General features: G+C 40.0%; 1 protein-coding gene across 1 annotated transcript; it reads right to left on the bottom strand.

The window, feature by feature from the left end:
- Positions 1-13,718: 13,718 nt before the first annotated feature.
- Positions 13,719-26,502, bottom strand: LOC124145530 (probable serine/threonine-protein kinase clkA). Its single transcript, XM_046515314.2, has 4 exons — positions 26,124-26,502; positions 17,911-18,493; positions 17,276-17,404; positions 13,719-14,104 (listed from the first exon to the last, which is right to left on the bottom strand). The coding sequence occupies exons 2-3, from the start codon at positions 18,417-18,419 to the stop codon at positions 17,401-17,403; spliced, it is 513 nt and encodes a 170-aa protein (XP_046371270.2). The 5' UTR covers positions 18,420-18,493; positions 26,124-26,502; the 3' UTR covers positions 13,719-14,104; positions 17,276-17,400.
- Positions 26,503-26,719: the final 217 nt, after the last annotated feature.

The following is a 26,719-nucleotide window of genomic DNA, read 5'->3' as shown; positions in this document are numbered from 1 at the left end:
ATTACATTTCCCCAAGACTCTGCACCAGTTTGATATAACGATTGTTACAACAGTGGAATTGCTATAAACGCATTGACGCGCGAAAGGGACGCGGTAACTAAAGAATTAAAACATTAACATAAATACAATTTTTTTTTGGATTCTTTTAGATTTTGGGATATTGAGATCCCGCCTTGTGTTATATGGCATAACGTGTTTAGTCAAAACACACACAGCCTCTGTTCCTTTTGGGACTTAAATCTAAATCCTGAGAACCTGTTGTGTTTACCTTGACACACTTTTTCTCTGGAATGAGTAAGATACACATTTGAAATGGAACTCGAGTCTGCGGCGTGCTTAGCGATCAATATTACTGTAAGGCCACAATAGCACCCGAATAGGCCTCTGAAAAGCAACGCCACTGATTACGTTACTGATTGTTGTTTGAGACAACCAAACCGGAAATGACAACGTGACAGCAGAGATCACATCAGCAATAGGTATGGGTTTCATATGATTTATTTTGTAAAAATGTACTGAAGTGTAGCGTAATTCACTGTGGTTTGAATTCCAATATCTTCCAGATGAATAAATTATATCGCCAACTTGAACAAGGGGATATTATGTTGTGACAACGATAGTCTGCCGTCTGTTTATGTTTGTCACTGTGAATAGCCATGAACACAACTACGGAAATTATCATGAATAATTTGTTGCACGTTATTCTACTGCTTTACTGTCCAGATCATATTACACTGCATCATGAATAACACACCCCAAGTCAAATTAATGACACTTAGCATAATTGACACGATCGTCGAGTTTTGCCATAGTTGACGGTTGGTGTGAAATTTGATTCCATCATCTCCAGGACACGATGTTTGCCCATTGCCCATTGTCTTGCGAACTAAATTATTACGATCACAATTAATGTTCCCTTTGAATTCGTTATAACCGTAGTTTGCTGTATAAACTTACTTTGATATTTCCAATGGTGCGTGAATGTTACTGAGTCTCTTGTGTGTCGGGGGCACGGGTGGCCCAGTCGTCTAAGGCGCCGCGATTCGCTGTGCAGAGTTGAAGATACAAGCCAAACACTTCTGATAGAGACTATGTTGAGAATGTAGAGGAGAAAGGGCTTCACCTTGAGCACCTTGTTTTCTTTAAATACGATGTACCGTGACATTATAAAGTGGTACATAGGTAGATTTAATACTAATCTATAGATGTAAACCCATTTGAAGATACATCTGTGTGTTTAAAGTCGATTTTGACAGCCCGGGCCAAGTCGGACCCAAAACAAGCCAAACACTTCTGATCGAGACTATGTTGAGAATGTAAAGGGGAAAGGGCTTCACTTTGAGCCCCTTGATTTCTTTAAATACCATGTACCGTGACATTATAAAGTGGTTTATCGGTAGATATAATACTTAGCTATAGATGTGAATCCATTTGATGATACATCTGTGAGGTTTAAGTTGATTTTGACATTTTGTATTAAGAAAATACAGTAAAAGTGCTTGACTTTAACGGCTCAGATTTCTTTAAATGCGATACTCTGGGACATTATAAAGTAGTGTATAGGTAGGTATAATACTAATCTAACGTTTGAAGATACATCTGTGTGTTTAAAGTCGATTTGGACCGCCCGGGCCAAGTCGGACCCAACACAAGCCAAACACTTTTCTTTAAGTACAGCAATCTGAGACACGATAAAGTGGTATTTAGGTAGATATAATACTAATCTATAGATGTAAATCCATTTGATGACATATCTGTGAGGTTTAATTTGATTTTGACAGCACGGGCCAAGTCGGACCGAACACTTCTGACTTGGATTTTCTTAAGTAAGTACGATAAAAGTGCTGAACTTTGAGCTCCTTGTTTTCTTTAAATACGATGTACCGTGACATTATAAAGTGGTATATAGGTAGATATGATACTAATCTATAGATATAACACATTTGAAGATACATCCGTGCGGTTTAAAGTCGATTGTGTCACAATATTCACTCACGTTTTCCTCAATCGCATTGAAACAAAATTCCCACTGGTCAGTTCGCCACCGCATGTAATTAAATAATTATTTCGAGATTTCGTTAGAATGTAAGATATTCAGCCAAACGTTATGCAATAAAAGACGAATAGTTTTTTTCATTAAAATAAGCGCACGCGTACCTGTATATTTCATATCTACCCCATTAAACGATGATACACATCTTGATGAATATCTCAAGGCACTAATTCATCTTTCATAAACATTTGTTTGTCTTTGTGCTTAATATATCCACATATCAACGAAAATTTTACAAAACATGTATCCACAAAAAAATAAACATTTTCAGCTAGGTGTTTGCCCACAGCAACACCTGCATAACTGTTTATTTTATGCGTGATGTGGTAGATCGTAATTGACCGACAGCAGGTATATCTTTAAATAGTAATGTAATGATATAATATAAAGTATATTTAACACGATACAATATACTTTGCACACGGTTAGTTGATGCTTTAAAGGGACTGACGAAAACATGGGCGAAATATTTTAATAACGCCGTAAAAAAGTTGAATCATGTGTCATGCTTGTAGACACACCTTTATGTATTTGCGAAACTAAAACTTTTGAGCAAAGGAAAATATTCTCGCCCATGGGCCAATCTTTCTCGTCCAGAGCGAAATATTTCAATAACGCCGTAAAATAGTTGAATTAAGTTAAAATTTGTTAAATTATGTGACATGTAACTTCTAAGAATACCTTCATGTATATACGACACTAAAACATGAGTTTTGAGCAAAGGGAAATATTCTCGCCCATGGGCCAAACCTTTTCTCGCCCATGGGCTAAATATTTCAATAACGCTATAAAATAGCTGAATTAAGTAAAATTGAGTTACATTATGTGCCATGAAGATGGTAAGAACACCCGCATGTATTTGCGAAACAAAAACATGAGTTTTGAGTAAAGGAAAATATTCTCGCCCATGGGCCAAACCTTTTTCTCGCCCATGGGCGAAATATTTCAATATCGCTATAAAATAGTTGAATTAAGTTAAAATGAGTTAAATTTTGTGTCATGATACTTGAATAAATACATTTAATGTATTTGCGAAACAAAAACATGAGTTTTGACTAAAGGAACATATTCTCGCCCATGGGCCTGCCCATTGGCCAAACCTTTTTCTCGCCCATGGGCGAAATATTTCAATATCGCTATAAAATCGTTGGATTAAGTTAAAATGAGTTAAATTTTGTGTCATGATACTTGAATAAATACATTTAATGTATTTCCGAAACAAAAACATGAGTTTTGGGTAAAGGAACATATTCTCGCCCATGGGCCACACTGTAATGTAAATTGTAGTGTAAATATTGGGTTTTTGAACAATTTTTTTTTCATTTTTTCTTCCTTGGTTTGTTCCCATGAAAACAGCATGTTTAATTTTGTAAATACCTTTAACCGAGACTGGGCAAAGACCGTAGAGTTTCTGGACTTTTGGGTTTCCAGAATTAAAATGGGACGTGTTTAACTCAAAATCAGTCAAGGAAAAGAGTAATACAATATATTGTACCGTATATTTAGCACAACTGTCACAAGATAGCGTGACTATTCCGTCTCGAAAGTGTCGCGATGGTTACAGGCCGGCAAAGCCACATTTCGAAAATAGATAGCCCAAATTGATGTGGCTCTCGCGGTAATGGTTATGGTTGCGTGATTGTATAATGTGGCTCTCGCGGGTATGCTGTCAAAACATGCTTTGTGATTCTAACAGGTTACCGTATATAACAAAACAAGTCTTGTTTTCTCATGTTTTATTCAACAAGGATAACATATTCATCAAAACTTTACATTGATGAATATGAATAGCATAATGGATTTCGTGTCATTACTGCAGATGAAGGAGGTCGCCCACGTGGTCAACATATTCTCACTCAGGTGTTGGTTCAGGAGCTGGATTTTGGGGGGACGCAAAACGTGCATCGATTGCCTTGTACTTCTTTCTTCGTGAAGGTTCTGACCACTGGTGAGAGAGTCTCAGGACTGTAACCTCTTTGAGTGACTGCTCTCGCTGAAATAGCTTCACTACCTCCTTGAACACAACTGGTTGTCACGTAGTCCATGAAGGCAGTCACTTTAGGGCCGGCAGGAGAGTCAGCAATGGCATCAAGCGACACATTATCCACTTTGTCACGAGGTACCAGAGGGAGCGCAGCAGCTCTTCTCACCAGCTTCTTCACCTCCTCATCTTCCTTATAGTCCATCACCAGACCTTCTTTCTGCACCCTCCTCCAGATACATTGGGTGAAGTGAAAGAAACACCCTCTAACTAATGTCCCAGGAAAAACATCAGTCACGGCATTGTGAGCTGCAGGTTCAAAGTCCAACTGAATTGTAAGTGGGGCAAACTCTGGACCTCCTCTATTAGCAAAATCGCATAGGTACTGAAACTCACCCAGAGTTTTGATCCTTGCAGTGCAGTTTGAAATCCAAGATGGCTGCCACAAAAGGTATGGCAAATACTGGCAACATCATTTTCTTTAATCGGTGATATATTTTGATGTTTTTATACCTTTTTGCCAAGATTCTACCCAAAAACATTTTTCTTACATTACCCCTTATACTTGTCAGTAGAACGTTTATAATGACGCATAATGTTCTTTATGTATTACCAAATTACCTTCGATAAGCTATCACTAAACAAGTACTTAATGCCCGGTGTTAATGATATTTGTTCAAATACAAAAGCTGTCCATTAATACTACATTAATGCATCCAAACAAAGTACAGTGACGTTGTCTTACACTTTGCAGCACGTTTGTTCCAGTATTTATATTTTATTATTTTCTTTCTTTCCGAGTCCCAATCAAACCCTCTAATCGAAAACTTAATAAAAAACAATATAAGCCCTAGAAACCAAGCCCTCGCCCGGAAACATCCACTACTTACTCCAATTTCCCAAAGAATAACCAATTACCTAAATGAACACAAAATAAATAATCTTAAACAAAACAATAAATCATCTAATATCTTCACTCCAAAACTTAAAATACCAAAATAGACACAACACTAGCCGATACACTAAATAAACAGACAGATCCTAACATCGCTAAAACCACCACACTAGCATACATACATGAAAATTGGCCAAATTGGTGTCACATATACACAGACGGATCCTCAGATCCGTTCTCAAAACACACAGGTTTCGGAGTCCACATCGCACAACCAGCCAAAAACACACAATCTTACCGACTCCCAAACAACCAATCCATATTCACGGCCGAACTAATGCACTATCAGCACTACACAATCAGCAATCTAAAAAACACCAAAAAATCCTCATCCTAACCGACTCCCTCAGTGGACTACAAGCTCTCAAAAATAAAAACACTAAAAACCACCCCAAACTAATAAATCAAATACTCAATAGCTCAAACAACTTAACTAAGGCAGGTAAACAAATAGAGTTCATTTGGATCCCCGCCCACGTAGGAATCTTTGGAAATGAAAAGGCAGATAAAGCAGCAAAATTATCCCTTAAACTCCTAGAAATAAGCTTAAACTTACCCAGCTCAAAATCGGAAATCAAAAGTGTCACTAAACAAAAAATCAACAAAAAATGGCAAAATATATACCAAAACTCAAATAGCAAAATCAGGAAAGTACTCAAAAAAAACCTAAATAAACCAAAAATACTACACCCATCCAAAAAAATCGACAGAATAATTACTAAACTACAAACAGGCCACACCAAACTAAATTATCACCGTAAAATAACTAATCTACACACAACAGGAAACTGCCCGCATTGCAAACAACAAGAAACACCAGAACACGTACTCATTCACTGCACACACTACCAGACACACCGAACAACACTACAGACCACCCTAAATCTAAAAACGGGACTTACACTAGAATCAATCCTAAATCCACAAAATAAATTAGAAAAATTCAAAGCCTTAGGCATATACCTAATTAGAACAGGACTAATTAGTCGCATTTAAACCCCAATTAAAATATTAAAACCAAAAGTACCTTATCTAACAACCACCCAACACACACAGCTCCCTTAGTTCGTCCCCTACCCACTTTTGGCATTCTTTCCAAATTTCAAAATTACTATATAAGCAACCCCTAAAGCCCCCCTCCTGGGTTGCACAAACTCACTTTCCCCTTTTTGGAAACACATTAAATGGCCTGGCCGGGCCCGTGTGCGACATACGCTTGCAGTCGGAAAGCGCACGTTAAATCTCCAATATAAGTAAGTAAGTAAGTAACACCACGCTTAGTAATTTAAATGTGGGACACTCATTTAGAGGTATCGGTAATCGGATTAATTAATTACCCGCTAGAATAGGTGAAATGCACTCAGCTGAAAATGTGGCTCTACCGGCAATAGCCATTTCTGAAATGTGGCTCTCCCGGCTAGACACCGTCGCGATAGTGGCGTGAAAGTGGCGTGAAAGTGGCGTGAAAGTGTCGCGATAATGGCGTCTAAGTGGCGCGATAGTGCCGTGAAAGTGTTGCGATAGTGGCGTGAAAGTGCCGTGAAAGTGTCGCGAAAGTGCCGCGATCTTAATAATGACCGAAATACAAAACAAAATCATCCGTACTAATGGGGTTTGCCTATTGAAAAGTTTCAGTTGAGGTTCGTCGTACCGATCAGGTGATCTCTGGAAAGTATCACCGTCGGGTATTATAATCATTAAACCGTACCAACGGCTACCTCCCTTAATTAGTTTGATTTTTTGCCATAAATGAAATCCGTGTGACTCGGTGGGAAAAAGTATTACTAAATAAATGTAGGTTGTGTGCAGCTTCCCGAGGCAAGGGAGCTTACGCCCTTGCCTTGGGAAGATGAGTTGTGTGATGAGTTGTGACATCCTGTTGACTCCAAATGTATCTGTATGTTATGTGTTCACAGCCATGATATGACACTGCATACATCAGCGCGCAATATGACTCACGTACCGGCTCATTTAACATAACAGACGCCTTGCCGATTCCGACGGAGCATATAGGTCAGCAACAAAATATGCTTGTGGTTAGAGCGACTTAAATGGAAAAAGTTATCAGGGCAATGCTTGATTTATTGTGTGTTATCAAACCCATCGTGCTCATAATATCACTCACTGGTTTGTCAGGGCCAGTCTCGATGTACCGTCACAGAGTTTGGATAGTGATGAATGCGGCGTTAACCAACAAACAAATCAAACAAATCAAACAAATCAACGGATGTTGAGTTGCATCCCTTAGGTATGCCAAGACTCGAATGTCCCATTTAGGCCAACTATGTTATTTGGTTTGTCAGTATCGTACTGGTGTTCGTGTATTTCGCCACATCAGTTTGACCTCTGCTCCCACTTTAAGCTGAAGCGCTGTAGATAAGTGAGATAACATTTTCAAAGCGCCGTTTATTCCAATTTACTGACTGTGACCCTGGTTCTTTTACCCAATGGTATAAAATAGACATATTAGGCATATCCTGTTGTTGATAATGGTGTAATTAGAACCTAAATGTAGCCGCTTGATCGGTGCTGTGAGTATGGCTTCCACAGTGTTGGCGCTGCAGCAAGCTCTACTTCTGCCATTCGTACACGGGATAAGTGTTAGTTTCTTATGTTCTGTAGAAGTGCATCTGTACAATGATGATAAGATACGATAGAAGTCCTTTATGAAAGAATATTTGTTTCCACTGACCCAAACTATTCGGGATCATGAATATTTTGGGGATATGTTTTCGTTGTGAAAACTGAACATACAATTTAATTAAAGATGTCCACCACATTATTAATGATCATAACTTCTTTGTTCAGTATATACACACACATCAGCTGGGAATATAATCGTGTACCTGCACTGTAAATGAGTGGTTTAACGCCGCTTTTAACAGTATTCCAGTTATATCGCAGCGTGTCAGCTTAATGTGGGAGGAAAGCCCGAAGTGATGCAGGTCACGAGAACGGGCATGGTACTGACAAACCTAGAAACATAATCGAGGGGAACCGGGATTCAAACCCACAATCATATGTTCCTGGTGTGTCCAAGGGACACAACTCTGCACAGCGAATCGCGGCGCCTTAGACGACTCGGCCACCAGTGCCCACACACTGTAAATGAATGCGATAAGATGTGACATCGCATTAACATCAAATCTAAAATTGTAATCTATCAAGTCAAATAGGTTATTGTTATGTATCAAATCAAATATGTGATTGTCAGAGGTCCAGTCAAATTTGTGACCGTCTTGCATTCATTCAAACATGATTGTGATGTTTCAAGTCAAATAGGTGCCTGTAGGCCATGGGCAGAGATTCCTAAAGGCTGTCAAAATAGCAACTTTTATACAAATAATTCTAGTTAAATATACTGAACAACAAAAGTTCCTGTGACATTGAATAAGATTTAATGCAAAATTATGTTTTTTACCAAATCTGAAACAATTTCGGTTTGCAACAGATAAATGACTCCTGTAAGTGTTCAAATGGTTAAATTTGCCATACTGTCTTCAGAAAATGCGTGATTTCATAAAAAACGTGAACATACCAAAATGTCAATTTACTAATTAATAGCGTATGTGTCCACCTCTGGTTGCGATGCAAGCAACACATCTTCGTCTCATGTGGGATATCTGTCCATAGCTGTTGGAGCATGTTTCGAAGATCCTGGAGTGTCTGTGGAACACGTGGTTGACGTCGAAGGCGCCGATCCATCTCATCCTACATGTGCTCGATTGGTGAGAGATCAGGGGAGCGATCCGGCCAGGGGATAACATTCACGTTGTTTTGTTGAAGGGAATCCTGAACAAGTCGAGCAATATGAGGCCGGGCGTTGTCATGTTGAAAGGTAATGCCTCGGCCATGACGACGCAAAAACGGTAGAACAAAAGGGCCGATGATCTGGTCGCTATCCATTGAGATTTCCCTCTACCACTATCAAACGGGTCCTCTGTCTTGCTGTAATCCCACCTCATACCATAACGCTGCCGCCCCCGAACCGATCTTCTTCCATGACACAGTGATTGACGTAACGTTCATCTCGACGTCGGTACACTCGAATCCGTCCATCGCCGTGGCTGAGGTGAAAACGAGACTCGTCAGTGAATAGAACTTGTCCCCACTGCATGGCCGTCCAACGTAGACGCTGTCTGCACCACTGTGGACGTGCTTGACGGTGGTTTCCTGTGAATATGGGACGTCTTGCGGGTCTTCTGGCGACAATCCATGCACATCTGAGGCGGCGACGTACGGTTTGTGAAGATATTCGTCGAAGGCCAGGGATGCTTCTTGCAGTCACTGTTGCTGGCTGGAATCGATTTCGTAAGTGTGTTGTTCGAATCCAGTTGTCTTGTCGATTATTGGTTACGCGTGGCCTGCCACTCCGAGAATGGTCTCTGACTACATTCGTCTGTTGCCAACGTTGCCATTAACACCAAATGGTGTTTCTGTGGACGTTAAATTGTCTTGCAACATCACTTGGACTCAATTGCAATCCTGCTTCAAGCTTACCAATGGCTCGCAGACGCTCATTTTCGGACAGGCGTGGCATTTCGTAATGTTGAAATTTTTTGTTGTTTTTCTGAGTGGTTGTTGTCAGCACGATGCTAAACAATGCATATGGAATCACGTTAACGCACATATTTTTATACCCATTCTTGGGTAGTGAAATGCATGGGGCTTGCATAAAAGTAAACTTTTGTATTGAATGTATGCTTTTCGGTAGCAGTTGCGTTTTTGTGATTTGATTCCATACATGTACTACAATATTGAAAACCGAACTTTACTTGTTTGAAAAATACACTAAAATATTGGTGTCCCAGGAACTTTTGTTGTTGAGTATAGTTAAGGATTCCCAACAGATATCAAGCCTGGACTTGTGTCATTTTTGTTGGTGGTTGTTACAGCTTTATGCTGGGAACTGATGATTGACCTGAGCAAAACGTCATGATGTGCGAAAGCGCTCATAAAATATTTTACACCGTAACTGAAGTGTCACTGTCTTTGTTCACCATAATAATGTTGGGTTCCTTCTTGTCCAGCAAAGGGCGGTCGGCACTTTGACTCGATCCTGTTTCAAGCATACCAGAAGCTCGCAGACGCTCATTTTCGGACAGGTGTGTCATTTCGTAATATTGAATAATTGCGTAATTTTGTTGTTTTCCTGAGTGGTTGTTGTCAGCACGATACTAAACAATGCATATGGAATCCCGTTAACGCACATGTTTTATACCCATTCTTGGGTAGTGAAATACATGGGGCTTGCATAAAAGTCAACTTTTGCATTCTTTTCTGTAGCAGTTGCGTTTTTGTGACTTCATTCCATATATGTACAACAATATTGAAAACCAAACTTAACTTGTTTGAAAAAAACACTAACATATTGGTGTTACAGGAACTTACAGAAACTACTCCTGAAAATATAAAATGTCAATGCCAGAAAATAACGCGCAGGGGACAGATACGGGAGGGTACGTCTGTATGAATACTAATAGACGTCACGTAACGATGATTCATGTACGTTATAATTGCGTTATAATGTACGTTATATTTTAGCGTTCCGCTGTTTGTAAAATTTGAACAGAAACTGGACTGTCGAGTATATGTTTATGCGTGAAAAGCAAACAGATACAAAGATTGCATTAAAAGATTTCTATTTTATTGTCATCAACTAAAACACTGCACTTTACTATGCAAGTGTTGCTATAGACATAAAATCAATTTCTTTATTACCAGATAGTGATGAACGGACGCGAATTACATGTATTACGCAACGTAACACAATTGTGCGTGACGCCACTTTAAGACAGCGCCAATACGGATACAATCAGCCTTCAATGCCGAATCACTTCAGCTCAAATTCGAAGGCAAATCAATCGGCGTCACCATCGTCTTCAACATGGTCAAATTAGCATCTGGGAAGTCACTACTGGTAAGCGTGTGTGTGTGTGAGTGTGTGTGTGTGTGTGTGTGTGTGAGAGAGAGAGAGAGAGAGAGAGAGAGAGAGAGAGAGAGAGAGAGAGAGAGAGAGAGAGAGAGAGAGAGAGAGAGAGAGTTTGTGGGGTTTAAGGAATGTTGTAACATAATTTCAGTTCTGACGCACCGTGTTTCTTAACGAACGAAGGTCGTAGACGTTAACCACTTTGGAAAAACCCACGACAGCGGAATGACTGAAGACGCCTTCAACGACTGGGTCACCCGTACCCCTTTAACACTTTGGTGAAACCCAAGAGTGTGAGTCTATGCTGACAGACCAAGGATAATAATCAAGACGATTTCTGAATTCTCCCCCATAAATACCGGATCCTGGCACTCACATTATTATATTTCATTACTCACCCGTGAGAAGATCACACATAACGAAACGTCTTCATTAAACAGTGTTTAATATCCTCACAACATTCATGTTTTCAGTCCCTCGCTAATGTCCCGGGATTGACGCCATTGATTTACTCGTGACAGATTATCCGTAATTCCGAGTTTCGAGTTAGTTATTCTTTATATTACTCATTTAAGTTTTTACATTACCCACAAGCGAAAGTATATGATATAGGTGACGTTATTTATCAGTAATTCTCTCTGAGCCTTATATTAACTGTACCATTGTTGTCGACCCGGGAAGATTTCGGGGTAGAATAGGTCTTCAGCAACCCATGCTTGCCGTAAAGGGCGACTATGCTTGTCGTAAAAGGCGACTAACGGAATCGGGTGGTCAGGCTTGCTGTTTTGGTTGATGCATGTCATCCATCCGAATTTTGTGGATCAATGTTCATGATATTAATCACTGGATTGTCTGGTCCAGACTCGATTATTTTCATACAGCTGGACTATTGCTGAGTGCGGCGTTAAACAACAAACCATCCAACCATTGTTGTCAATGTTTTGCGAAGACAGCACATTTATGTTATGACCACAGGAACGTAAGGAGATATGAGCGCATTGTCGCAAATAATTGAAGATGACGATTTTATTGACGTCGTTTCCAACAATAGGTTAACTGAGTCCCACATTTGTCTACATTTTCTCACAAAAAAATACTATTGGTAACATAAAGATTATGGGTGATTATCTGCTCCAAATCAATTAATTTATAAGTTCCTATCCTTGACGAGGAACGCTCAACATAAATTCCCGAGGGACAGATAATCCGTTTATCCTTGTTGTTCGTAGGTTACTCTCTAAATATCAGTCAACTTGCTTACAGGCCAATTTCTCTGTTTTAATATAAACCAAAGAGGTTGACTCTCGACTTTGGGAAGGGTTTTGTCGCTTTTATTCTCTTATGTTTGATTGGTATAGGAAACAACGAAAATATCCTAGTTCAGTATTATAGCAGTTTCCAAACTGCCGGGCAAAATAAAGTATACACTTCAAATTTGGATTTGACCAACACATTAGAAATATTACCAAAACGTGGCCGAGACACTGCAAACTTAAGGTCGAAAACAGATCCATGTTAGTATCATTTTTAGCCACCATCAAACATAGGTGTATACTTTCTTTCCCCGGCAGTTTACATTTAGTAGTAGTATCATAACGAAACAAAACAACAGTTTGAAGGTTGTATGAGTTTTATTGACATCACTTTGTGTTAGTAATGAAGTATAACGGCGTGTTCAACTATAGAAGAAATGTATAAGCAATTTGACACATATTGAAATGTAAATATTAACAGTGTGTGTTCAACCATAGAAAATATTAGCAGCTTGACACACATTTCACATGTAATAGTAAAAAAGTAAGGTAAACAATATGTAGGTACAAATAAGTACTGTCAAAGATGATATCAATATTCATAAAGAATCTAGTAGACGTAAGTGAGTAAGTTGGTTGAGCACAGCTGTGAACACAGATTTGCATGATTACCTACATCATGGCATCACAGCTTGGTGTGTTGGAACGCCCGAAGTGATTCGGGTCTAATACGTTTACCGCAATGCTGAAACCCCGAGCATCGGCATATTGCTGCCAAACCTAGAAACTTAATCAGGGCGAAGCTGGCCATATGTTTCAGGCATGTCTAAGGGACGCAACTCTGCACAGTGAATTGCAGCGCCCCCGACAACAGTCTGATATTTGAAACAACACCGACAGTACGCAGGACATTAGGAAATCAAAACAGGAATAATGACATACATCAATTAACCATATTCAAAAAATATTTGTGGTACATACTTACATGTAGTATAAAATTCAAACGTGTTATACAGTGCACACTAAATCATTGAAGGGGCTACACAAGAGATGAAACCCACTGTATTATATTGATAAGTGATTCGAACTGACAGTCAGCGGATCGACAAAGTAAAACGATGGTTAAACCAGGTGTTAACCAAAATATCTATGTAAGGATTCCGAGGCCGATGCTTATCAAACTCCTTTAGTTCAACGTTTCAATGTTACCTGCTGTTACAAGAAGAGACGCAGACCACTACTGAATGACTTAATCTCGCTTCTTTATGTATGTGATGTGTAAGTGAAATTGTTTATGCTGCTCAAGGGACCAAGGATGTAATACTTTTTAGACAAAACCCACGAACTAAACAATTTTCAAAGATTTGTATTCACAGGTATATTAACACAGGACATCCAATATGGCCTGCAAATAGATTTTTGGGGCTGTGGTTAAACTTGAGGATGCATTAATTTCTTCCCTGTTATATCTGGACCAAATTATTTACTTCGGAAAATTCCAAGTAAAATGGTTTATAATTATTATAATACCAGCACCAAACTATGAACACAATAAATTGAAATCATAAGGCCTTACACTACTTCTGTGTGCTGGACAAGCACCGATATATAGACAAGCTGTTGCGCTTTGGGATTGTTACTCCTGTAGCATAGAATGGCCCTCAAATTCATACCGTAGCTCACCAATTACATCTGCGTTGGCTGTGATTGACATATTTCTTATATCCACGTTCACTTCCTGTAACATCATACCATGAGACTTCCTGCAAGAAACAGGTATTGAAAAACATTTCAAACGATTTACATACGAATGAGGCGTCTAGACACAATTGTTCACATTGTGCTGACGTCTTCGATGAATGGATCTCAAGATTATGATCGGTGATGGCATTATCCGTGATGCTGGTGAAGGTAGATCCAAAGGACGAGCACTCTGTAATGATTACAAATTATGAAAACAACACAGTTGTATTAATCCATCGTGCAAATGAACTACACATGAAAACACTGAACCACAATCTGTTCATCAAACGTCACCCACTGCACCTGGAGGGCGTGGATGTTGTTTCCTGCGATCAGACTTCACATTCAGTGGCATTATACTACTCAAAAGAAGTTAGAGAGCACCCGATTCTGTCATGTCATGGTATGACAGATTAACTACAGTAGTATGGAAAAATCGGGTATTCTATTACTTCTTTGGGTAGTATTTCTGCATATTTCTAGATTGCAACAATTTCGTTTCTGACACAAAAGTATATGTTTTTCGATATCTCCTTTTTGGTTTAGCCCCGTGAAGATCCGGGTTAGAATAGGTCTTCAGCAACCTGTGCTTGCCGTAGAAGGCGACTATGCTTGTCGTAAAAGGCGACTAACGGGATCGGGTGGTCTGGCTCGCTGACTTGGTTGATGCATGTCATGGATCCCGATTGCGTGGATCGATGCTCATGATATTAATGACTTGATTGTCTGGTCCAGACTCGATTATTTACAGACCGCCGTCATATAACTGGAATATTACTGAGTGCGGCGTAAAATAACCAACCAACCGACCAACCTTTTTGGTTTACAGTATTTGGCCTCATTCTCAAGATACATACAAAGATAAATGCATCAATTCTGTCTTTGAAAGTAAATTGATTATTAATGTTCTCTGTGTTATCGTTTTTATTGAACTGATGCAAGTGGACGTGTGGTCGCTGTGTGAGATTGTACGTGCGCATCCGTTGTTATTGGCTTAGGTCCAGTGTCACTGGCGGATCGGGGTATGAGGTGGTAACCGGTGGAGACGACTGGTGCTGTGAGTACCAGCTGATCAGTAAAACATGTTCATCTTCACCTTTCAAATCCAATGTTACGTTTTTCACATTTTACACCAATAAGAAAACTTGTTGCCAGTGATGTATCAAAGCAACAAGCTCTAAAAATCTCAGGGGCAGCTAACTTTCATATGCGGAATATAGGGAAAATTCGAAAGTATCTTGTCCCAGAGACCGCTAACCTATTGATCCACTCGTATGTCTCATCAAGACTGGACTACTGTAATTCATTGCCAAATAGTTCCTGTTCAATCAACCATCTCAAAAGAGTACAAAACAGAGCAGCAAGAATAACAAGGACCAACTTACAAAATTACATTTCACCGTTACTTAAGAAACTGGCTACCAATTCCACAAGGGACAAAGGGTAAACCTCTAGTCTTCACGTAAGGGACAGTTCGAGAGAGAGACAAGCTACCTAACTGATTCCTATATACAAACATGAAGCTCAACTGCCAATGCTTTCAAAGCGCCACTGAACAGCTGAGCTAGGCGCAACATATATAAAAAGGCAGAAACGCTTCAAGGAGGACCTCAAATAGGTTCAAATGCTTTCTGTTCGGTTCTCCGTCATTTATATTTTTAAGTTTGTTTCATCTTAGGACCCATTTTAGTTTGATGAGAGAAATCTTATGAAATAGTCAAATACACTGAACCGCAAAAGAAACGTCACCCCAAGTAGCATTGCATGAAAAGTTTTCCTTTTTAAATATCTGGGTAATTTTTGTCAAAGTTTCTAAAATTTAACATTACCTTGTCCGGAAAAATGAAATTTGATGATAAAGAAATATGATGACAATAAAACCGATCGCCCAAACGCATCACGGCAACGGCCATGGTAACCCGATGCACGTGAATTCCGTGAGTTCCTTGCAAATTGAAACATGCGTTCCCCCATTTCTTGCCCTCTAAAAATCCACCCAGATCGGATGACATTGATTCGTTATTGAATTGCTACCACATGCCAAGATTTAAAAGAAATGAGCGGCACCAGACCCTTTGACGATTGCAAGCTGGACAAACCACCCGACAATTAGCCAACGCATTTAATGTCCAATGCATTTCAAGGACAATATACAGGCAATACAGATGACCGACCACGTAGTGGAATACCAAGGGTCACCACCCGACGTCAGGATCGTCAGGTTGTGCGACAGCATCTTCAAGATCGCTTTGCTACTGCTGCAGAAACTGCTCGCCAGACAATGGGGACACACCAGCGACACATTAGTGCGGACATCGTGAGTCGACGATTGACGAGCAGACACCTCCACTGTCACAGGCCACACCGAGGACCCATTCTGACACCACGTCATCGCCGGGACCGTCTTCAGTGGGCAACACAGCACCCATCTTGGCACCACTAGCAGTGGATAAGAGTTCTCTTCTCAGACGAGAGCCGTTACTGTATCTCAACAGCTGATGGCAGAGAGAGAGAGAGAGTCTGGCGACGCAGTGGGGAACGTTATTCGGATGCTTGTGTTTTTGTCAGAGACTCGTGGGGTGGTCCGAGCATCATGGTGTAGGGTGGAATTGGTCTTGCACAGAGGGTCGACCCTGTGGTCTTCTAGAACATCGGTCCAGAGAGAGGCAATGGTGTCACAGCAGCTCGGTACATTGATCAAGTCTTGAGACCACACGCCATACCTCATTTGGCACGTCGCCGCAACCACGAGTTTCAGGATGATAACGCCCGTGCCCACACTGCGAGAGCAAGGAGGGATGTCCCCCAGCAGAATGGCATCAGAGCCATGCAGTGGTCTGCCCTCAGTCCCGATTTAAATCCCATTGAACACCTGTGGGACGAGATTCAAAGACGACTGAATGACGCTGCAGCTGAACTGCGTCGGGCGTTCCTCATAGTGTTGGCTCAAGTGCCCATGGCCTTCATCAACCGCCTCATCCATTCCACGTATCGACGTTGCACGGCAGTCATCAATGCACATGGCGGACACACGATGCCATTTTCTCAGGGACTAGTGTTGTGTTTCACAAGAACATTTGACACTTTAATTTCAACCTTGATGATCAGTTTTTTCCAAGTTTCATCTTTTTAATATGTCTCAAAGTATGTTTACATCGTTTGGACAAATAAGGTTCCTCATATATCTATCCATGGTGACGTTTCTTTTGCAGTTCAGTATAGTTTCGACAGCAATCCGTGTCATATTATCTTTAGAATGTCAAAGTGTTCAATATTTACCTAATTATTTCAATATATGTACTACTGAAGCGATATTCACATTGATTGTGCTCTCTTACTATCAAAAGATATGTCAATATACCTGCTAATGATCTGCATATGCCAGTGGATTCATCCATGTCACTTCCCACGGTGCATGCGCAGAGGCTGTTTGAACACTCTGTGAAGGGAAGGGAACTGCAGTCACTGTTATCAACGCACGTGCCATCATCTGGGTGAAAAGAACAGTTATTAAGCCAAGGGTTTCGTACGTCCTGCTTAACAGCCGCACTTCATTGCCTGGAACAATTTAAATGAAAATATCAGAGAACGTTTCTTTACGACATAATTGCTGTAGATACCAAAGCCAAAGGTTAAAGAACATGAGGTAATAATGTTGCAGTTTAATTAGGCAGGTAGGACCAATTCATCGGCTGAGAAACCTGAAACAAAGTTGGTAAGTGACAAACTGAATGGGTAGTCGGGCTAACTGATAACATCACATCATGTTTTGATGTTTTTGACCATTCGAGCCATATCACTGTGGGGGACACCAATAATGGTCTTAAAGAACTGTACGATGTCAATGTCTTGAATCCTCGGCTAGTTCGAGCTACTGGGAATTCGTCTGCCCCGGAATGCCAACGGAAGTCATTTGTGACATGACCAGCAACTGCCCAGAGCACCAGATAACCTAATTCCTATGGAACCTATTTCAAGGGTTTACTCTGTACTTACGGGTAGTAGTTGTTGGTGTAGTCGTTGTTGGTACAGCTGTTGTGGTAGTCGGTGCTGGTGTCGTCGTTGGTGTAGGTGTTGTAGTCGGAGCTGGTGTTGTAGTTGGGACGGATGTTGTAGTTGGTGCAGGTGTTGTAGTTGTTGGTGCTGCTGTTGTAGTTGGTACAGATGTCGTGGTAGTCGGTGCTGGTGTGGTCTCTGGTGTAGGTGTTGTAGTCGGAGCCGGAGTTGTAGTTGGGACGGGTGTTGTAGTAGTGGGTGATGCTGTTGTAGTTGGTGCAGGTGTTGTAGTAGATGGTGCTGCCGTTGTAGTTGGTAAGGGTGTTGTTGTCGGTGCAAGTGTCGAAGTCGGTGTGGATGTTGTTTGTGTAGGTGTCGTCGTTGGTGTCAGTGTTGTTGTCAACGCCGGTGTTGTATCCTGTACAGAAGTTGTTGCAGCAGTAGGTGCAGTACCGGTCGTTATTCCAGTCGCAGGTGCTTGGTTTGTGTGTGTGTCGACGTGTACACATACATAGTTGGTAGATTTGGTGACAGGGACACACACGTGGTCATCTCCACAGGGTTCATCTGCGCATGGGTGAGTCTAGGAAGATTTTCAACAACAAAAATAAGATTAAAATGTTTCGTTTCTATCGTGAACTAAAACAACTGACATTACCATACTAAATAAACCTTGTCTGGAATAAAAGAATAAAGTTCATAGAGCAACTGAAATAAATAATTAGATGTTAGCAAAAACTTAGAAAAGCTCGAGTAATCTGTTAAAATAAATTTATGAACAGAAATCCTGAAACGAGCACGAGGACCATTTAGACAATATTTGTGAGACGTCTAGGTCTCCAAACACTTCGTGATGTTTCAAACAAAAGGGAGAGAGGGCCGGAGTAACGAGAGCAGTCAAATTCTTGAAAACACAACATGACTTTTGGACAAACTGCAAGGCCGCATGTTGGGGTTTTAGATAAGTGATTTTTTCGTATTATTTCAGGTCACCCTAAGAATACAAGCCAACCATATAGGATAATACAAGGCAAATACAGACAAAGCAAATACAAACGGTTTGGTCCCGTGAAGATTCCGTGTTAGAATTGGTCTTTAGCAACCCATGCTAGTCGTAAGAGGCGACTAACGTGATCGGGTGGTCCGCGGTCATATGGATGGAATATTGTGCGGCGTCAAACAACAAACAAACAAAACAAAACACAAACGTCTTAATAATGTCGGCCACATAGAAATGCTGCAGAAAATATGAATCTGCAGTTAATTATTCACAACGAGACTGCTACTGCATTTCTGACCCTACGTAAGTAGTGCCGCCATCACAGTGTGATGGACATTCTACTTCTCTGAAATCTTGTATGAACTCCTTTATATTTTTCACAATTATGATCTGGAAATATGTCTGTTGACAAGTAAAGTACAAAAGCGTTTTCCTGTGACCTTCTCGTTACATTTAACTATGACTATTAATCAGTACGGTTCAATTTAGCTATACTCCTAACATCAACAATGTGTGTCTACACTTTTATTATAATTATCAAGTACCAACTGTCCTATGTTGAGTTAATGTCTTGGAGCAAGTCACTTGTAACTATGGACCTGTTAGTGTTTATACCTAACATGTAAACAGTTAGATTTGGCACAGATCGATCATAATTTGTTTGAAATAACCTGATCTTAATGAAGTCATTTAGTGTGGCTATTGATCTGAATGCTCACTGGTTATTGAAATTGTCTTGCATTCTTTCGTCTAAATGAATCAATATATGTTGAAAGTAATGCTGAGAAGACATTCCAGGTAATTCTTTTTTGTTATTATCAATTATTCGTTTACTAAACTTGAAATGACTTCACAACTTGCTACTTCTCCATAAAACACCACTTGTGGTATAAGAGAATAGTACATATTTCATATATAATAGTGATAACAAGATGGCAACACTTCGTAGATCGTATTTTCGAGTTTATAATTCATATTAACGAACATAAAGATTTCATTTGTCCATTGCTCTTTTGTACTTTTCCAAAGCTCAAAAGAAATCCGTACGAAGAGAGATATGTTGCTGGGTCTAGCAAATGTACCACCAAATCCCTGTCTCAAAAAGTAACCATAATCCTTAATACAATCAAGGTAGGACTTTCTTTATATTAACAGAAAGTATTTGAGACAAGTTGAATTAAACTTTTGCAATCTCAGAAAAAAATACCAAGTTCAATTCTGTCAAAACATTTGATTTTTCAACTCTCTACAACACTATCCCAATATGACAAACTTAAGGGAAACTTCATCCCTTTATCCATTGGGCTTTTCTTAAAAAATGTGGTGAACACAGTTACGTATCTATATTCAGAGGTTCAGGACAATTTGTGAAAAATGAACGCAAATGTCGTCTGAGAAAACAATATGTGAAATGCTGGACTTCCTCATTGATAACTACGTACCATTTGGCACCAAGTGTGGCCCCCTTCCTGCGGATTTGTTTCTTGATGCATATGAGTCCTATTTTTTTTTGGATTGGCAGTGAAAACAAAGTTATTTGGCCCAGAAGTTTAACTTAAGTTATAAGGGTATATCGATGATCTTATATCGTTCAATAACAATCCAATAGCCAATTCCCTTCCACTGATTCACCCACCTGAACTAGAAATAAAGGAGACCAGTGAGACCGTCTAATATTGCTGAGTGAGGCGTTAAACAACAAACAAATAAACATCTGTTTCACATTCAGATCTATGCATAAAGATTCAGAGTGACAAAACACTCTCCACAAGACGAGGGACGACTTCAACTTTCCAATAGTCAACTTACCATTCATGTCGAGCAGCTCCAGCCTTTGGTGTTCACATTTCACCACTTTTGGGATTCAATCGAGCATGCTCTTTCTAACAAGATTTCAAAGAGCGTCCTACAACTCTTGCTCAGAAGTTGTTTCATCAAGGTTACAACATTCAAGGTCTCAGTAAAGCTTTCAAAACCTTTTATGGTAGACATGTGGAGGACATTTCCAAATTTGACGCATCAGTGACAAAAATTATGTTCGATGTTATTCCTTATTTTGACTTGTACCATATGTTCCCGTGCTGTTGTTTTTAGGAGAACACCTGACTTTCCTTTTTCATGTGTTTGTAACGTGTGCCACCAGTGCGGCAGGATATGCTCACCTTTCGCGAACACCTTGTAATATTTGATAGTGATTCATAAACACATGCTCATAATATAGTCGGAATCGTACAATGAACTCTGCTTTATGTAGGGATTTCTATTGGATATGGAAGGGGTTTTGTCCCTTATTTCAAATTGCATACAAAATATGCGTTGGAAAGGGAACAAATTTTGCCAACATAAGTACTTCTTAGATATGTGCAAATTTCTGTCTTCTTTGAATACCTCACAGCGAAATATCCTGGAATTGTCGGCAAAAACTAGTGATTCACATAATGTACAAGTTCTATGTTCTCAGGAGATACCATGCCAACGGCTTGTTTCAACAGGAAGATTTAAATATGTAGTTATGTATCTTAAAGAAATCGCTCTTGGGGACAGATATATTTGCTGAGAGAAGGAAGTTATTTAACAAATTGATAGTGATTACCAGTCGAACAAGTTAAAATATCGCTTCTCCATTTTGATAAAATATATGACCTGACATGTTTTTTTAAGAAAAACACTTTGCAACAATGTAATGTTTGTTTTAACTGTCTGAAGCAGAATATATATTTTGCGATAAAATCCCAGTCCAGCCCCAGCTCCAAGAAGATCAAATAGTCAGACCAATACCAAAGGTTGATTTTTGATTATTTGACAAGCTCGGATAATTGCGTCCGGTGGGGTTGAACAATGGCTACAGCGTTTGTATGCTACATGTAATATCGATTATATTCCTACGTGTGTAGAAAGCATGACATATAAAAAATAGCTTAATCAATCACTGCTTAATCCTAAACAACGCCTGGTGTTAAAGAAGTTCAAGCGTGTATGTATTTGCCACACACCTTTGCAGTGCGCACATATTATCATCTCTCGGTCATTCTAGGTTTGATTGGCTGATAGGAACTACTTCATTATACGTATTAACTTCACGGTATGTTTTCAAGAATAAATCTATAAAATAGCAAACATCCGCTGTTGGTATATTATTAATCTATAACAAGGTTAGGAGCACTATTGTTGAAAAGTACAACCGTTATGCTTCATACACATTTTAAATCTTTTGGCCGTGGTGAAACCTTCACAGAACATATTTGTGAACTATATTTAAGTAGTTTTCTTTTCTAGTTAAAAATCATTTGGCATAATATACCAAACACATGTTTTCGCGGGCACCTGGTACCACAACTATTTGTTTCATGAACACATGATTATGATTTTTTCGGAATTGCAAAATGGAAGCTACTTCAAGCAGAGATATCTTATGACTATGGAATGATTTTGTCCTTTCTATTTTACATATAGCAAATATCTCTTGTGCGAGGGAAGTCAATTATCCATTGATGGTGAGATCATCCAAGGTGTGTGCGATGGCATCAAGAAAGACATTGATCCAAATCAAAATAAGACGGTGCACCTGAAATCTGCAATGGGCAAAACGACCAGTGACAGAGGCAAGCAGATGAAGAGATGGGTTGAGCACTATTCATCTACACTCCTGGGAAAACATTTTTAAACTGCACTGGAAGCCACTTGGCGCCTACTAGCAATGGAGGAGGACGTGAAATCCTATTAGTTAGGGCTCGGAATGGATGGGATACCTCAGTTGCGATCCTGCAGCTGTGTACTTGCCCATCCCTGCTTGGAATCTTCTTTACAGTCATGTTTACACTTGAACCACACATCGAACCTTCGACAGACTGAGTCTAACGCCGCACAAAATCGGATGGGAAGCTGTTTAATTAGTCAAGTACGTAAAGCCCTCTGCTTTTGCAGACGACCCAGCTCTGACACACTTAACAAAGACCAAGAGAAGAGAAGCCAAACATGTTGGGCCACGGCATCGAGCAGACGACATCGCGTTAACCTACCTCGGCTCAGTCATCACAGACAATCTGTCCTTGAATGCTGAGATCAAAGGCGGATCGGCATTGCGTACACCATCCCCGCCAGTTTGACGAGAACATCAAGCTGAAAACCCATACCGAGGTTGTTGTGTACAGAGTCTGCGTCTTGAGCGCATTGATGTACGGCAGCGAGTCTTTGACCATCTGCTCTCGACAAGAAAAAAATCTCAAGAGAAAATCAAATCGTCGCTCCCTTATTGCAAAATTACCATAGATAATACCTGAAGCGCACATTTAGCCAGATTTGTGTGTGGACTTGAGCTATGTCTTTTCCAACGATTTGAGTCGACTTAATGCCATGTGCCATCGCGAGATGTCCTTTAATCAATTCAAGTTCTCTCAATCAAGTATTGGTATAAAGTATTGGTTAAAATCTTGAAAACAGTGTTTGTCAAAGAAGGATTATCACATATTACGCTCAATAGAGATACATGTGCTTCCACTATTAGACAGCTTATGCCCTCTCGCTTTTTGAATTTTTATATTGTTAGATCAATATAAGTACTAAAGTTCATGGTCCTTAAAAGTTTCGTGATTGTTTATTCAATATGTTCTGTCTGGAATGGAGTATATATTGATTCAATAATGTCAGCGAAAAGCGCTCAATGCAACCTAATGATTTGAATGTTCAGGTTCGATGATTTGGACGATTGGGTATCGTACCTATCAACCTTCATTCTCATAAAAGTGAGTGAGTGAGCTGGGTTCAATGATGCTTTGAACAGTATCCCAGTTCTATTACAGCGTGTAAGCTTAATGTAGGAGGAAAGCCCGAAGTGATGCAGATCTCATATGTTTACCTGATTGGTAAAACCCTCGAGCACGGGTATGGTGCTAACAAACTTAGAATCCTAATCGAGGTTGACCGGGATTCGAACCCACAATCTTGGGTTCCAGGCTTGCATAGCGAATTGCGACGGCTTTGACGACTGGGCAACCAGTGCCCCCTATTCTCACAAGGACAATGTGGAACTATTTTGTGCTCACAGTATCAAATATCAGTTTATAAACATAGACGTATGACGTTGTAGAACGAAAGATACAGATCGAATTATTCTTGCCTTAATGGTTTGTTTGTTTTAAATAATGAACACCAACATGCTGGATTTCCTTCAAAAAAAATGTTTAACAAACCCCACTCCTCCTTTCCCAGTTGTGTTTATTGTCTCTTACAACACTCCTGAGAATACCAAAGGGTTGGTCCTAATAGTAACATTTTGACATAGTGTGATCCCACAGTATAGATACAAAAACCTACGAACTTCCATACAGCAACTCAGGTTGGGGCCTTTTCCCCAAATTAAAAGATGGATTCGACCGAATATTTGCCTTGTTTAATGTTGTCGCTGTGTGTACGTCTGACTCTGCTCTTCGTAACGTCATGGCAGGCCAGGCAGACTCTAAACAAACGTGACGTCTGAAAGATTAGGTTAAAGTAGCCACCCTTGGATAAAGGGCAGTTACGGCCAGTTTTTCGACCGATGGATTGCCGCGAAAGGCAATAAGAAACAATATGTGTAGGCAATTTTTATGTTGCCTATATGTAGTTACCCCAATGTAGCTTCAGTTGTAACTATTCTGACTGTTGCCACTGCCCGACTGACAAATCACTGACCTTCTGACATCATGTATATTAAAGCACACATTCCAGGAATACTAGCAATGTTTAGGCAATGCTTGTGAGAGATGGGAACTAGTTTTCGATGACTGAATTTAACAATGATCACGCTTGTGTGTTTTGGGGTGGTGAATATCCTATATTACCACACCAAGGCTTTCTAAATAGAATATTCATACCTAATACAGGATATTTACAATCCCAAAACACACAAGCGTGATCATTGTTAAATTTACTCTAGTTGTAACCTCCATATCTCACCCAAGTGATATATCCTGTTTAAGCCAGTATTGGATGATAAAAGTTAAACATTGAAGATACACGCACCTAATATCTTCCATTAATATATTCGTATTCTTTATCACATAAAATTTATAACTCTTGTTCTCTTTGTCAAAACTAGTCCTACCGAGTCCATGATGCTTAGAAACCAATTGCAAGCTACCAGCAAACCTTGCAGTCAATCAAGCTGTTAAATATATTCTCTCCTTGAAACCGGCACTGGTTGATAGATGCCAATTTATAAATCAACCCTAAAGTTCATACACACATCACAACTACACTGATCTGTCTATCGGTGCGGCTGAAGAGACTCTAAGATCAGTTTGAATGAGCATAGAGGATTACATAGTGTGCCAGACTGAGGCCCAATTGAATTTGAGATGTTGTAGATATTGTATTGTTCAGAGTAGGTTGACCATTTCGAACTGTGATAAAATGAAATAGTGAATGAGTGAGTGAGTGAGTGGGTATGGTTTTAGGCCGCTTTTAGCAATATTCCAGCAATATCGAACGGGGGACACCAAAAATGGGCTTCACACATTGTACCCAAGTCGGGAATCGAACCCGGGTCTTCGGCGTGACGAGCGAACGCTTTAACCCCTAGGCTACCCGACCGCCCCAAATAGTGAAATGCCGCTCTGAACAGTATGTCGGTTACACCACAACGTGTAATATGGTTGGTTTGTTGATTTACGCCGCACTCAGTAATATTCCAGCTATATGACGGCGGTCTGTAAATAATCGAGTCTGGACCAGACAATCCAGTGATTGATATCATGAGCATATAGTACTGACATACCAGTGATCATCATCAGGGCAAATGTGGGATTCACACCCACCTTCAAATAATTATACGCGGGATTCGGGGGTGCATTCAGAGGATACTCTGCAGTGTGATACACGGAACGCAATAAAATCGAATTTGGTAACTATGCAGATTCAACATTTAAAAAAAATAATTCTATACCTTATATATATTTAATTTCAAATGTCGTCCTTCTATGACCAAGGAACGTGTTCTATAGGTTTTGGTCTGTGGCTGACATTCTGCCTTTGTTCATTCAATTCTTACATATGATTTTGGGGTTGTGTTAAGTAGTATTCGGAATTCATGGCTTAGGGTGAGCAAATGAGATGAAAACATGGATAATATTCGGAATTCAGGAGAGTTCACAGCCTCATTAGTCAACTAGGGTATCTGTTACCCTATTGAACTGTCATGATTCAACATTTACGCATTCATATGGAAACTGCCTACCTGTGGAGGAAATTGATGAACCGGAAGGTACACGTTGTTCGCGGACACTTGCAAACTACCGCCACCTACAGCACTAGTACTAAGTTGACATTCACTAGTTGACAAGATCCAGTTGGCCGAAACGCACCTTCCTGAATACCCACAGAGTCGGTGACACTGTCGAACTGTTGCTGTCTGAAATACCTGATACACATGTCCGGGTAAAACTCTGTCCTGCTCTCCACCTATCTCTGACAGCCAATCTGATGACACACATGAAAACATCAACATCAACATGATGGTCTTCATTTTGATTTTATCCCACACCATTTTGTACCGAGAATAGAAAGCCATTCTGCACTCGCTAAGATCTGTTGAACACCTGTGCTTAACGTGTCAACGGTGCTGGAGACTGGTGTGCACTGATGCTCTGATTCCTCGTGGCGCTCCCGTATGGTTACCATAGCGAGTGGTCAATATGTTACATGCACTAAGGGGGTAGTTTGTTTTGTTATAAAATTAATAAAATTACCACTTTTATAATCAGTATATGGAAACCTATTGATTCATCGCTCAATGCATATAATACAGATCAATGACTTAAGTTTGATGTTACT

This window comes from Haliotis rufescens, unplaced genomic scaffold (assembly GCF_023055435.1).
Source record: "Haliotis rufescens isolate VD_foot unplaced genomic scaffold, xgHalRufe1.0.p SCAF_8, whole genome shotgun sequence".
NCBI classification, from domain to species: domain Eukaryota; kingdom Metazoa; phylum Mollusca; class Gastropoda; order Lepetellida; family Haliotidae; genus Haliotis; species Haliotis rufescens.
Note: the sequence above shows the minus strand (reverse complement) of the source record. Positions and strands in the feature narration are given on the sequence as shown.